Source organism: Bos mutus, chromosome 13 (assembly GCF_027580195.1).
Source record: "Bos mutus isolate GX-2022 chromosome 13, NWIPB_WYAK_1.1, whole genome shotgun sequence".
NCBI classification, from domain to species: Eukaryota; Metazoa; Chordata; class Mammalia; order Artiodactyla; family Bovidae; genus Bos; species Bos mutus.
In genome coordinates, this window is record NC_091629.1 from 12,553,203 (window position 1) to 12,567,061 (window position 13,859).

The 13,859-nt window shown below is 40.9% G+C and overlaps 1 protein-coding gene across 1 annotated transcript in view; it reads left to right on the forward strand.

The window, feature by feature from the left end:
* The window catches only part of ARMC3 (armadillo repeat containing 3), a 91,326-nt gene extending 78,172 nt beyond the window's left edge, over positions 1 to 13,154 (forward strand). Inside the window, 4 exon segments of the mRNA XM_005901641.2 lie at positions 4,885 to 5,085; positions 7,128 to 7,290; positions 11,951 to 12,073; positions 12,075 to 13,154. Of these exon segments, the coding sequence (XP_005901703.2) occupies positions 4,885 to 5,085; positions 7,128 to 7,290; positions 11,951 to 12,073; positions 12,075 to 12,161 (574 nt within the window). The 3' untranslated portion in view covers positions 12,162 to 13,154.
* Positions 13,155 to 13,859: the final 705 nt, after the last annotated feature.

Below are 13,859 nucleotides of genomic sequence, written 5' to 3' on the forward strand. Positions count from 1 at the left end.
AAAGAATTAACACCAACTCTACACCCTCTTTCCCAGAAAATAGAATGTTTCCCAGCTCATGATACCAACATTATTCAAATGCCGATACCAGACAAGGACATGATAAGAAAAGAAATTTACATGTTTGGGCTTCTATTGTGGCTCAGTTGGTAAAGAATCCGCCTGCAATGTGGGAGACCTGGGTTCCATCTCTGGGTTGGGAAGATCCCCTGCAGAAGGGAACAGCTACTCACTCCAGTATTCTGGCCTGGAGAATTCCATGGACTATATAGTCCATGGGGTTGCAAAGAGTTGGACACAACTGAGTGGCTTTCACTTTCACTTTGTCAAAATAGTTGAGTGTACCTGTGGTGGGCTGGGGCTTCCGTTATGTTAATCTGCATGTCTGTCCCTCGACTAGTATTATTCTATCTGGATTACTGTAACTATATGTAAGACTTTTTATCAATCACTTTTGATTGTTCCCACATTATTTTTCTTCATCACATTTGATTTAGCTATTCTAGGGCCTATGCCTTTCCATTTACATCTTAGAAAAGATTTTCTATTCTACAAAAAACTTTGCTTGGATTTTAACAGGAATTCCATTAAACCTTGAGATCATTTGAGGAGAATTATATCTTACTATGTTGAATCTTTAAATCTATGGACACAGGACATCTCATCATGTATTTAGATCTTCTTTGATTGCTTTTGACAACACTTTTTAATATTCAGCACACAAATCCTGTACATGTTTTGAGAAGTTTATACCTAAGGATTTCATTTTCTTGGCATAATTGTGAGTGCTCCAAATTTTTTTTTTTTAATTTTGGTTTCCATATGTTCATTTTCACTATATAGAAACATAATGGATTTGTGTGTTGTTCTTATATCTTCAGATTTTGATGAACTCATTCTTAGTTCTTGGAGTTTTTTCAGGAGATTCTTTGGGATTCCCTACATGGGCAATCATATCATCCGCTTTGTCTTTAGTTTTCAGTAGTTTGATTTCAATGTGTCTGGAGTGTATTTCTTTGGGTGTACTGTTGGGGGCCAGCGTGAGGCACTCCGGAGGCCCATGGCAAAGGTCATGAGGAAGGAGGCTCGACATACGCAAAGGCGGGATCGAGCCTCAGGAGTCCCCCTGGAAATCCTCGAGCGTCTACCCCCATAACCAGAGCCTGCCTACTTTACTACTTTGTGCTCTCACCTACACCTCTGACTTGACGGGGGGCTGTCCCCCACCACCTCTTTCGGAGAAGGAGTTAACTTAGAGCTCCAGTTAATAATAATTCCTAGGCGTGATAGGAGTGTTTCAACCTACAAACTCCTCTGAAGGTTCTCTAGCCTGCCTGACAGGCTTGTCCGGCCACATGTGATTGCTCACAGCCTCCCAACCGTGAGAGGCACGAGATGCTTTAAACCTTCTAAAAACAGGTTCCTTAGAAAAATTAGAAAACCATTGGTATAAGTTTAGTGGGCTGATTAGAAATTGTATTGGTGAAGGGTTTTTCATTTGTTGAGCCAATGTTTGTTGCTAAGACTCCACATCCCCTGCCCTTACACACATTAATGAATATATAGAAGAAATAAGTATTAACCTTTGATATAAATCACATTAGACCTTAGGCTAAGTAAATTCTTTCCTTAACTAAAACCCACTACACCCTCACCCTATAGGAATGTAACTTTATTTGGGTGGCATCTGTTTTAAGAATAATCACCCTTGGAGAAAAAAGTGTTCTGGTTGACTGTCCACTGTCACAAGGAGAGGGTCATAAATTGTCAGCAGGCCCCCCTGGCCAGAAGATGATGTAACACCCCTAAGACCTCTGTATACATTTGTATGAAGCACCTGACTTTAATAAAAGTCAGGACTGCTGTCCCCACGTGACTTTTGTATACCATCTCAGTATATAAAAACAGACTCTGGAAAATAAAGAATTGGGATCAGTTCCTCGAAAGACTGGTCTCCCCATGTCGCTCGCTCTCTCAAACTCTGGCTGAGTCTCCATCTGGAGCGCGGAGCCCACCATGCTTACTAACTTTGCCTGGGCTTCTAAGATCCGACCGGGGAGGCCTCAGTGTCTCCTCTCCTTTGGGAGAACGGAAGGACGCCTGCGGCCTACGTAAGTGGTGCAAACTTCTTGTCTTGAAGTTTTATTGGTCTCCCGTGTAAACCAAGCTACTCAGCCTCTTTTCTCCACTGAATTTTCCTACTGAACTATCCTCATTCTATTACTCTTTACATCTCTAGTTAATATCTAATTGAAGCTATTGTATCCTGATCCTCGCCGAAGCCGTCTCCCCTTCGAATATTCCCTGAAATTCTTGACTATGTAGATTTATGTCTTTAACCAAATTGAGGAAACCATTTCAGCTCTAATTTATTCAATTTTTTTTCCTGTACTGCCTTCTTTTCCCTCTTCTTCTGACTCTATGATACCAATATTAGCTCTTTTTATTGCACCACAAGTCCCTGAGACTTTGTCAATTACTTTTTCAATCTTTTGTCCTCTGTGTTATCCATATCACATAATTTTTATTGACGTATCTTCAAATTCATAGATTATTTTCTTTGTTATCTCCATTTTGCTATGAAACCTATTCAGAGAGTTGTGATTTTTAGGTTTTGGTTATTGCATTTTTCAGCTCCAAATTCTATTTTTATATCTTCTTTTTCTAAGACTTTCTGACTCCCTGTTCATTTCAAGAGTGTTTTACTTGTTGGAACATTTTACATCTGTATCATCTCAGCATTGATGTGTATTGATGGCCTTTCCCCATATGAGGTGAGATTTTCCTGGCTCTTCATATGTTGAGTAATTAGATTGTAATATGTTATAAGTCCTACAGTTCTTATTTATGGGTCTTAGACACATTCTAAGAAGAATGTTTCTTTTGTGTGTGTGTTTTAGCAGTCAATTGCCCTAGTTGCTTTCAGTCTTCAAATTCCAGCCAGTTGCCAATCTACTGTTTATCCCATTCTCAAAGGCTTTGCAGTGCTATTTGGATCAGCCCTGCATGTGTGCCAACTAAGATCCATTTGGGACTTGGGCGGTGGTCTATACCATAGTTCCATCTTCAAAATCTATGTATGTGCTGTTTAGGGTCAGAACTGTGCACACACAGCTTTGAATAAGCCTAGGAATTCATAAAACACTTTTATAGGGTTGCTTTCCTGAGCTCCTCCATCTCCATGACCTCACTTGTCTGTTCTGGTTCCTCGGAGTTTCCCTTTTGGTCCTTAAGCCAAAACCATTATTTACCCTGTGCTGCAACACTCTTGCCATGACAGCACGCATATCCACAGCCAAACAGCAGGAGGGCTGAGCAGGAATAAGGCAGTTTTAGATTCTTAGGGACCTTAATGTCACCACTGCCACCACCATCACAAGATTCCTTAGCGGCTGGGGCATAAGAGAATGGATAAAAATAAGAAAAAAGAATCAAAATCAGGGCTTTCCTCCATTCTCTCTCTTTCCTGTTTCTCAAGTAGACTTCTCCTTGAGCTCTCTCTATGCGCTGATGCCCACTTCCAGACTTGGGGCGATGTTTACTTCAGGTTGGAGAATAGTGGAGGAAAATTAAAAGATAAGCTCGCCATCAGTTCAGTAGTCATTCAAATGTTGGTCTTTTCTGATCTTTCTGCTATGAATTATTTTTCAGAGTTTTCAAATAGCGATTGCATGTACCCTGTCCAGGTTTTAGGACTGTATTCAGTATGAGAGACAGGGTGAAGTGTACTTACTCCCTGTTACCTGGAATGAGAACTCCAGTCATTGTTTGTTCAACTCATTAATAATGAGAGAATTAGTAAGATGTTAATACTGGAAAAAGATCACTTGAGAATATATATATATATTTATATCCAATTTAACTAAAGAATATTAGAAAAAGATTGCTGAGCTACATTTTAAAAACTTGTAGGATGACTAACGTCTTACAGGACAATAAATTGTAACCTTTGGGAGTATCTTTTCCATTGAATGGAAATAATTTGCATCCATACTAAACAAAAATTTGTATGTTAACTAGTAACTTCTCTAAGTCTGGAACTTTTCACTGAGAGTAAACAGTATCCTTACTGTTTACTAGGTACATTCTATTTTCCCTAAGTACAGAACTAAGTACATTTCCCTAGATAAACTTTGCATGAGGTCTTTGTCCCTGCATTACATGAAAATTCCTTGCATTCCTTATTTTGTTTTTTTTGCCTGTTACCATGTTTTGGATATGTGTGCATGCTAAGTCGCTTCAGTCATGTCTAACTCTTTGTGACCCTATGGACTATAGCCCTCCAGGCTCCTCTGTCCATGGGATCCCCCAGGCAAGAATACTGGAGTGGGTTGCCATGCCCTCCTCCAGGGGATCTTCCTGACCCAGGGATCAAACCTGCATCTCTTACGTCCCCTGCATTGACAGGCAGGTTCTTAGACAGGTTCTTTACCACTAGTGCTACCTGGGAAGCCCCCGTGTGTTGGGTAATTGTTCTAAAAATTGGGATCCAAATTCTTCTTGCAGAAGGTCTCAGCTGAAGCAAGAGATGATAAAAGACTGGCTTAGACTCCCTGAGGAGACAACCTATTTTTTCCCCAATTCAATAAATATTTATTGCATACCTACAGTGTACCAAATATTTTGATAAGAAATGGTGCATAAAAGCAATATATGATTTTCATAATATGTATCAATCATGTAGTATTCTCTTGAAAAATAATTTCTCCCACAAATATAGAGACTGTAAAACTCCTTGTCATGGAAACTTTGAAAAATATGTAGGGTATGGTTATTGAGGTATATAGCAAATACTATATTCCCATGATGCTCTTCAGATTAACTCAGAGCACAGTTAGTGCTTATTCACTCTGTTATTTTGCTTGCTGTTGTTTATTCTCTAAGGAAAGGCAGAGGGAAAAAAGAAGAGGAAAAAGTGAAGGAGGAGGAAGAGGTTGCAGCAGCACCCAAATTGACTGGAGAAGGAAGCCTTGAGAAAGAATGGTTCCCTCCCTCTGATCCTGACTTCTGTGTTTATGTGTATGAAGTGACCAAATCCATACTTCCCATCACCAATATAAAGGAGCAGATTGAGGTTCTTGCAAAGTAAGCTGTCTGTGTATACACACGCGTTTTCAGTTTCTGAAAAATCATTTTTGATGTTAGTGATTTGCATTGTTCTAGTCAGTTTTCAGACAACTACACCATAATAAAATCGAACTGTAACAGCACTCTGACTCTGAAGCAGAAACACAAAGATTTGGAAAGAAAGCCTCCATTTCTATTTTGGATAATATTTCTGCCAAAAATCACAACTTAGGAGCTAGAAATTACTTAAAGAAAAATGTCTCTGTCATTTTCTCCTGCTAAACCATGAAAAGCATCTTTCAGGGTGATTCCAAAGAAGTTATAAATGAAGGAATCCTATTGTGTATTATTTGTAAACTCACAAGTTGGTTCCTAATAAAATGATCACCCGCTATTTTTATGCTATATGTCCGATATTTTGTGTCTCACATTGCTCTAAAGTGGCATTGTGGGTATTCTAAGAGATGGTTCGGCGCTCTGTATAATCCAGTGAGGTTGCCTCCTAAATGAGAGCGTTTACTCTGATCCCACCAAGAGAAGACTGAGAACTTGACCTTATAGCTGACAGGGATTAAGACTTCCTGGAAATGGAGGCTCACTTTCTTGACTGACACCAGCCAGTCGTGAGCTCCTGGCTTGTGCAACAGCTGCAGTCTCTGTAAGAGCTTGTACCTTCTCCAAATAGAAGTGAGTTGCAGGCACCAAACCTGGATGTGACAACTGCAAGAAACACAGCCGCCAGATCACTGACTCCTTGTCAGCTGGCTCTGGAAGGGAATGTTTTTTTGGCTACTGAAGTTTTCCTGGTGTCCTTGAGAAGTGATGACTCAAGCAGATTCTGACTTAGCTCATTTCAACATTTGTCAAATTTCCTCATGCTTTGTTCCTATCAGAAATCATTTTCATCAATCCCCCCCTTTTTTTTTTAATCTGAGCCCACACCAGGAGAGTGATACAGAGATGTTTTCCCATGCATTTGGCTCCTAGTGGAATACCTGGCTGGCTGACAACGCAGGTCAGCGTTCTGCCCAATCCTTTCTCTTGGTTTTCACCATTGCTCTTCTTTGTTGGTTCCATAAACAGCAAGAGGAAATTCTTTCTTAACGGTGTGCAATTCTGCTTTTACTCCATGATGTAAGTAGCCGCAGTTGACAGAGGATTTTTACTGGTGTGCTGAGTGACATCCTCAGTGAGAGCCTACTTTTAGGAGAAACTCTCAGGCAAAGTACAACGTGCCCAACTCACCTCCTCATGTAATCGTTACTTACTTTTTCCTTTGTGCCTCTTCCTCCCTCCTCTAACTTCAGTGTTATGTAAATGCCATATATCTTTCTCTAAATTAAAAAATAATAATAATAAAATTTAAAAGAAGAAGAGGATAAAACTTGAAAATAATCGTGAACCTAATGGTATGCAGTGGTCCTATGTGTTTGGATGAGGTTAAATTCCTTAAAAGAAGGACCATACGTCAGGACAATTCAGATTCAAACATTTGAAAATACTTGCCAAGAGTGCGATAACATTCAAAACCTGCATTGATACAAATGTAATGTGATATTGATCTGTATCTTGCTATAAACATTAGGAAAATTAGCATTCATTTCTTTTTTCCTGCTGAATGAAACTCTTAGAATTTCAGCTTATATATGACAGTTTGAAGAGAGTAAGCATAATACTGTGTGTGTGTGTGTGTGTATTCATGCATGCACACTCAGTGGCTTCAGTCGTGTCTGCCTCTTTGCAACCCTATGGACTGTATAGCCCACCAGGCTCCTCTGTCCATGTGATTCTCCAGGCAAGAATACTGGAGTGGGTTTCCATGCCCTCCGTGAGGGGATCTTCCTGACCCAGGGATCGAACCCACATCTCCTGTGTCTCCTGCATTAGAGGCAGATTCTTTACCACTGAGCTGTCAGGGAAGCCCAAGCATAATCTTAACTTATAGTAAATACATAAAGTAAAACAAAAATCAGAAGGAAAACATGTTTTACAAGTATAATTACACAGAAGACAGTGAAATATTAAACTTGACTGATTCAATCTCACTGCAATTGATGCAGGTATGTGGCTGAAAAAATGGGTGGTAAGATTCCAAAAGAAAAACTACAGGATTTCAGCTGGGAGCTTCATATAAGTGAACTAAAATTTCAACTTAAATCCAATGTTGTACCAATTGGACTGATCAAAAAAGGAATCTTCTACCATCGAGCTTTGCTTTTCAAGGTATTTAAGATGTTTTGCCTCATTTCCAATAAGGTAAAAATGTTTTGTGTTCATTGTTGTGGAGTGAGCCAGTTGCTAACAATTAACTATGTAATACTAATACTATCATTTAGATGTACTTATATTTGGCATATATATGTATGTGTATATACATACACACATGTAAGCTCACCAGACTGTTAGAAGCATATTCATTCTATATTTGTGACACACCTACTCTAGACCGGGGCACGACAGAGGATGAGATGGTTGGATGGCATCACCAACTCAATGGACATGAGTTTGAGCAAGGTCCGGGAGTTGGTGATGGACAGGGAAGCCTGGCGTTCTGCAGTCCGTGAGGTCACAAAGAGTTGTACATGACCCAGCAACTGAACTGAACTGAACTCTAGACCAGGGCCTCTTCCAAGGTCGGGAATATAGGGATAATAAAGTGACAATCCCTGCACTCAAGAGGGTCTGAAGCCAGACTTGTGGGTTCTCAGGTGACTTCAGGGAAAGTTTCAGGGGAGGAAATGATATGTGGCCTCAGCATTAAAGGCTGCATAGGACTCCAGCAGGAAAGAAGGAAAGACACAGATGTTCTAAACATTTTATTCAAAATAACAGGTATGAGAGTCAGTGATCCACGTGAGGGATGGAGAATAGGTCTGGATCCAGAAGAGCAGGGAAGGATGGGCTAAAGGGCCAGACAGTAAAGCACCGTGTGAGTTTGCACTTGATTCTAAAATCTGTGAGCGGCCACTGAAAGTTAAGGGGAGCATGGTAATGTGATTTTGAAAGACCACTGAGGCTACAGAACAGGGAATGAACTAGAATGTGGCTAAGACTGGAGACAGGAAGACCAGCTGGAAGGTCCCTGGAGCAAGATGTCTGGGTGACAGATACAAAAGCCATGGAAGAGGCTACAAATGAGCAGTGAGTTTAGAGGGAGACACAGGAGGTAAAACTGAAAGAAGCTGCTGACTGCCTAACAGTTGTACGAGAGAGTGCATGAGAAGAAAATGATTTCCAGACTCTGGTCAGGGCAACTGGAAATGATGGCACTGTTCACGGAGATGAGGACACTAGAACCAGAAGAGGCGAAAGGGAGGGGGTGATCTTTTTTTCCCTGCATTGTATTCAGTGTCTGAAATATAATAGGGGCTGAGAAAATGGTTTCTGAACCATAGATTTAAATGTATAAAATTCCAGCCTTCTCCTGAATACCTACAAACTTCATTGCATTTTGCCTCCAGTTTCAAGCTAATCCTATTTGTAGCCCAAATGCCAGTCTTTCCTATTTCCTGGGATTTCTTGCTCTATCAGTTCTTCTCTCTCATATTAAATCTCTTTCACTTTGCCAGCTGTTTCTCCTTTAAAATCTAAACTTAAGTCCATTCTATCTAAAGAGAAAATGTAAATCTTTTCTCATGATCTCTACAACCACTCCTGTATACAGCCCCATTACACGACAGTTGTCAATGTGAGCTTATGTACCAGGCATTTGATAAACATAATTATGAACAGTCTCAAATAGGCCAAAGGCTGAAACTATTACCTCTGTTTTGAAGACAAGAAAATTGATACTTAGACAAGGAATTTACCCAGAGATACAGCTGGAATTTGAACCCATGCCTATCTGAGCCAAAACCTACTACACTGCTTCTATCTGAAGATAATTCTCATTCCTGGTCAAAAATTCTGAGTGATCTCAACTCCTTGATCTCACTTTTATCCTCAGCTCTCTGCAGTCTGGCTGTTGCTCCCTCCCGACAAGGATCATAATGATTTAGTGTCTCTTTTGTTTGATACGTCAGAGAATTTGTCATTGATCCTTCCCTTTCTTCAGCACCACTTTCCTCAGTCACTTCTGTCCTCTCGTCGTTTCATCTCAGTCTCCTTTGGAGACTTCTTTTCCTCCACCCTTGTCTTAAATGTTAGGGTCTTGACCCAGAACTCAAGGTTCTTACTTTTTTCACTGGTAAAATGTCTCATCCTTCTATTCCTCCTAAATCGTTCACACCTCCTACACATACTGTTCATCTCCCCCATTTTCTTCCAGCTCCTTTCCCCCATGGCAGCCTAGATAAATTGCCCACAGACCTTATAACCTGCTCCCTGATTTCCTTCATCTTCCTGCCCCCCCATCCTTCCACTCCTCTGCCTTGCCTGCCTACCCTGGACTGATCCAACTGCCTGCCCTTTCCACGTTGACACTCAGGCTGCAGAACGTGACCGTGGGGTGTGCCACTGCCAATTCGGGATCCAAGATGGTGGTTCACGTGCTGCCTGGCCACCTTTTCCAGCTCCTAGCCAAGGACTTTTCTTATTTTCTTCAGCAGTCATGTCCCCACATGAGCCCTCCTTCCTAAGCCTTTCCATCTTCACCTCTTCCTATGAGCAAATGACCTTTTTTCCCATTTTACGAAGTAAACAGAAACTTCCAGGTTCAACTCAGCTGAGGTTAAGAACTCAGACTGGGAATTCCCTGGCAGTTCAGTAGTTAGGACTTGGTTCACTCACTGCTGGGGCCCCGGGTTCAACCCCTGGTTGGAGAACTAAGGTCCTACAAGAACTCAGACTCTGGAGATAGATTCCATGGCTTTCATGTTAGGTCAACCCTTATGGTGACCTTGGGAAAATTGTCTGACCTCAGTCTTACTCTCTGAAAGATGGGGAATACGATAGTATTCCACAGGGGTATTTTGATGATTTAAAGTGCCTTGATATGGAATAAGAGATCACTAAATACTATTTTGGAAAAGATGATTATATTTGTGTGTGTGTGTGTGTGTGTGTGTGTGTGTGTCTACCCCCTACTGTGAGTGTAAAATGATTCTAGGACCAATTTCAAGGGGATCAGAGGCTTGTTCCACACATCCAAACAATTATTTGCTGCCAGCTGGGTGTCCTACAATTCAACTCAATTTGGATACTCTTTACCCGGAGATGGGGTCAGACCCCACAGGTTAAGGGCTCAGTTTTAAAAGACTGCTTCCCCCTCACCACTGCCTACTTCAGGTGACAGTCACAAGCCCAAGTTGTCACCTGCGCATCTGAGTGACCAGGTTGTAGACTGAAGGTTCCAGTAACCTCCTCCTCGTGTTCAATTAATTTGCTAGAGTGGCTCACAGAAAGTAGAGAAATATTATTATTATTACTAGAGCAGTGGTTTATTATCAAAGAGTATGACTCTTTATTATAAAAGAGTATAACTCAGGGACAGGCAGGTAGGAGAGACACAGGGCAGGCTGTGCGAAAAGGGCTCTGGGTTTCCAAGCTCTCTGAAGATACTGCTCATCAACTCAGAAGCTCTCCAAGAGTTTTGGCTTTTTAATGAACGATATATAGCATAGGTGTGATTAACTAAATCATTGGCCATTGGCTATTGATTCAACCTCCAACCCCTCTCCCCTCCCTAGAGGTCAGGGGCAGAAGTGAAAGTTTCAACCCTTCACTCACAGAATTGATTCTCCTGGCAACCAGCTCCCATCCTTAGGCAGGGTCCAAAAGTCACCTCACTCACAAAACAAAAGACACCTTATGGATCTCATCACTTAGGAAATTCCAAGAGTTTTAGGAGCCCTCTGCCAGGACGGACAAAGATCAAATATATATTTCTTATTACATATCACAGGAGTACCAAACATCCAGATACTGTTATGCTACCATTGACTGTTGATCAGACTAGATGGAATGTAAGGTCCTAAAAATAACAACCATGCCTCCATCATCTGGGTTCACCCAAGACTCCCTGGTAGCAGTCTTTACATAGTAAGCAATCAATAATGACATGCATGTAGAAATACAGAGATGATTGAATCAACGCAAGCGTTGCCTTCTGGTACTAGGAACATTTACTGAGCCCGTACTCTGTGCCAGCATTCACAGGATGAGTTCAGTTGATCTTCACACCCACCTGCAAGGAAGGTGGCTACACCATTGTTATCGTCCCACAGATGGAGACACAGAAGCATAAAAAAGTGAGTCATGTCCTTAAGGTGACACTAATCAGTGACTGAACTGAAATTCAAACCCAACCAGCTCTCTTATCCCCTATGATGGGACTAGGAACTTTCCAGATTATTTAAAAAGTGCTTTTAAAATCAGGACAAATTGAAGGAAGAGACAGCTTCCAAAGAACATAGCAACCCCTGAGGACTGGGCAGCAGGCAGCCCAAGGACCAGCTGCTCACAGGTCTGCTGGTCTGGCTGCACCAGTCTACACCACACAGAACAAACAGGTCCCTCCCACCCCACCCCAATCTGATCCCTCTCTTCAATCCCACTGCATTTCACACCCAAAGAACAGCCCAGGAGCATGGAAAGATTGATAGACACAGTAGTGCTGAAAGCCCGTGGAACAGCTTTTCTCCAATTACATTATCAATCTTGTGCTGATACAATGCAGCATACCTGCCTGAAAAATGTCCCTTCCCAGCAGGACCTACACACAAATTTCGAGTCCACAGAATCCTGAGGAACAAGGAAACTTAACACATTTTACCGACTCCTGTCACAATCCTGTACATTTTCCCAGCCTCCTTTCTAACCACTTTTTTTTTTTCCTTTGCAAGAGTGTATATCTCACCTTCAAGCAAGGTGGGTCTTTCAACCAAGCCTTTTTCTCCGCCCCTCCCCTCCTCACTCTTGGTTGATCTCGTGTTTTCTCCCACAGGCTCTGGCTGATAAAATTGGTGTGGGCTGCTCTCTTGTTCGCGGGGAGTACGGCAGAGCCTGGAATGAAGTTAAGCTGATGAGCGAATCCCGAAAGGGAGTGATGGGGGCACTCCCTCCCCCTGGAAGTTTACATAGTAGACCTCATGTTCCATCCAGGGTCCCTGATAAAGTTAAGAAGTCGCGAGGCAGATCATTACAGATTTCTCTAAACTTCCAAATGAACACAGAAGGGGTTCAAAAAAGAAATGCATTGTATACCTTTCTATGGAGTTCACCAGTGGATTTTATTTCTTTAAATAAAAATCTTAGACATGCTCTCCCTGTGTAGAAATGAGGTCACTTGGATTGGACTCAGTTGTGCTTCTGATTTCAGGCTTTTGGCAAGCAGTCAGTCTGGTGAGATCATATTATGCTCAAGGAAAGCTTTTTATTCTTGAAATTAACCCACCCCACCCCTCCCATTTCCTGAGGAGCATCTCTGCCCTTTGGAAATCCTGTGTAAAAAGCCCACAGTTGCTGTTCCCCGAAAGTGAGTGCCCTGTGACTGCTGTGCTTCATGTTCAGGACACTCCAGGAAGACCTGGTTAAATAAAGTCAGTGGTCTTTAATGTCCAGTCACCTCCTCTCACTACCATTAAGTAAGAGTATTAATATTTTGAACACTTGTAGATCTATTTTAGTATCACAAATTCCTTTCTAAAAGGAATTTTTTAGAAATTTATATTTTTCCAAATTTATCATTAAGAACACTGTTTAGTATACTTCATTGAACTGAAAATATTCCTAAAAACTAGTTTCATACACGGTACTTGTCTATGTTGACTTGGAAACATACCTTCAGTTAAAAATTCTGATTTGCTTTTTGTACATTTTAATGCTGGGTTACAAAAATATGATTTCAAATTTATGTGACTTAAAAATTCTTCTTTTATGAAAAGTTTTGTAATATAAGAATAGGGTAAATCTTTGGGGAGAGATTGTTTTGTCAGTACTGAGCACAAAATGGGGAGCAAGCACACATTCCAAACGGCAAGAGAAAATGGATCTGATATAAACATTTTCCTTACCATGCCTTTAAGTCTAAAGCTAACCCGTCTAATCATTTTACTAGAAGGCTTTTAAAAGTAACTTTGATTTTAGGAATTAAGGTGAAGATTATTCTGTGTGAACCAATGTATAATTTCAAAGAATGTGTAATTCTTTATTTCAAAATAAAGTTGCTTACATCAAATGGTGTGGTAATTATATTTATCACCCAATTTCATGAACCAGAGCACAGATTATAGGATACATACCCATCAGTGCATTTCCAAGTCTCTCTTGATGGATTACAAAGATATATAAGATGTAACAAGATAAAAAACAAATGAGCAACAGGCATAAGTATAGAAAAGAAAGTTCGACAGGGCTGAGACTAAGTTTAGAATTCAAAACGCATTCTGTGAAAATCCTGCATACTTGTTAGAGGCAAGTGAAAATTTGACTGCCTAGCAGCCAGTGTAGAGGGGAATGCTGTCAGTTACATGACTGATGACAGGGTCCACTAGATAAAAACACAGAGCAGCTTCTCAAGAGGAACAAAGACCAGGGGAATTCTTCTTTGGGAGCTTCATACAGAGGACAAATGTAATATAAAAAATAACATCTTTGAAAAACAACCTCCCAGCAAGTAAGTTCTGGAAAGAGTTTTCATAAGCCAATGGCCAAACATCAAAATGGAATGAGGGAAAAGTTCCATGCTGAGCCACTGTGATGGTGTTCAGGTAGACACAACATCTTTTAGTCTGGTACAGACCAAACACACATTCTTTTCTTCATCTTAGAGATGATTTTGGTATACTATCTCTCTCACTTAGGTTCTAGGTAATAATTGTCCTCCACTTTTAGTAAGTAGGTTTCAGATATAT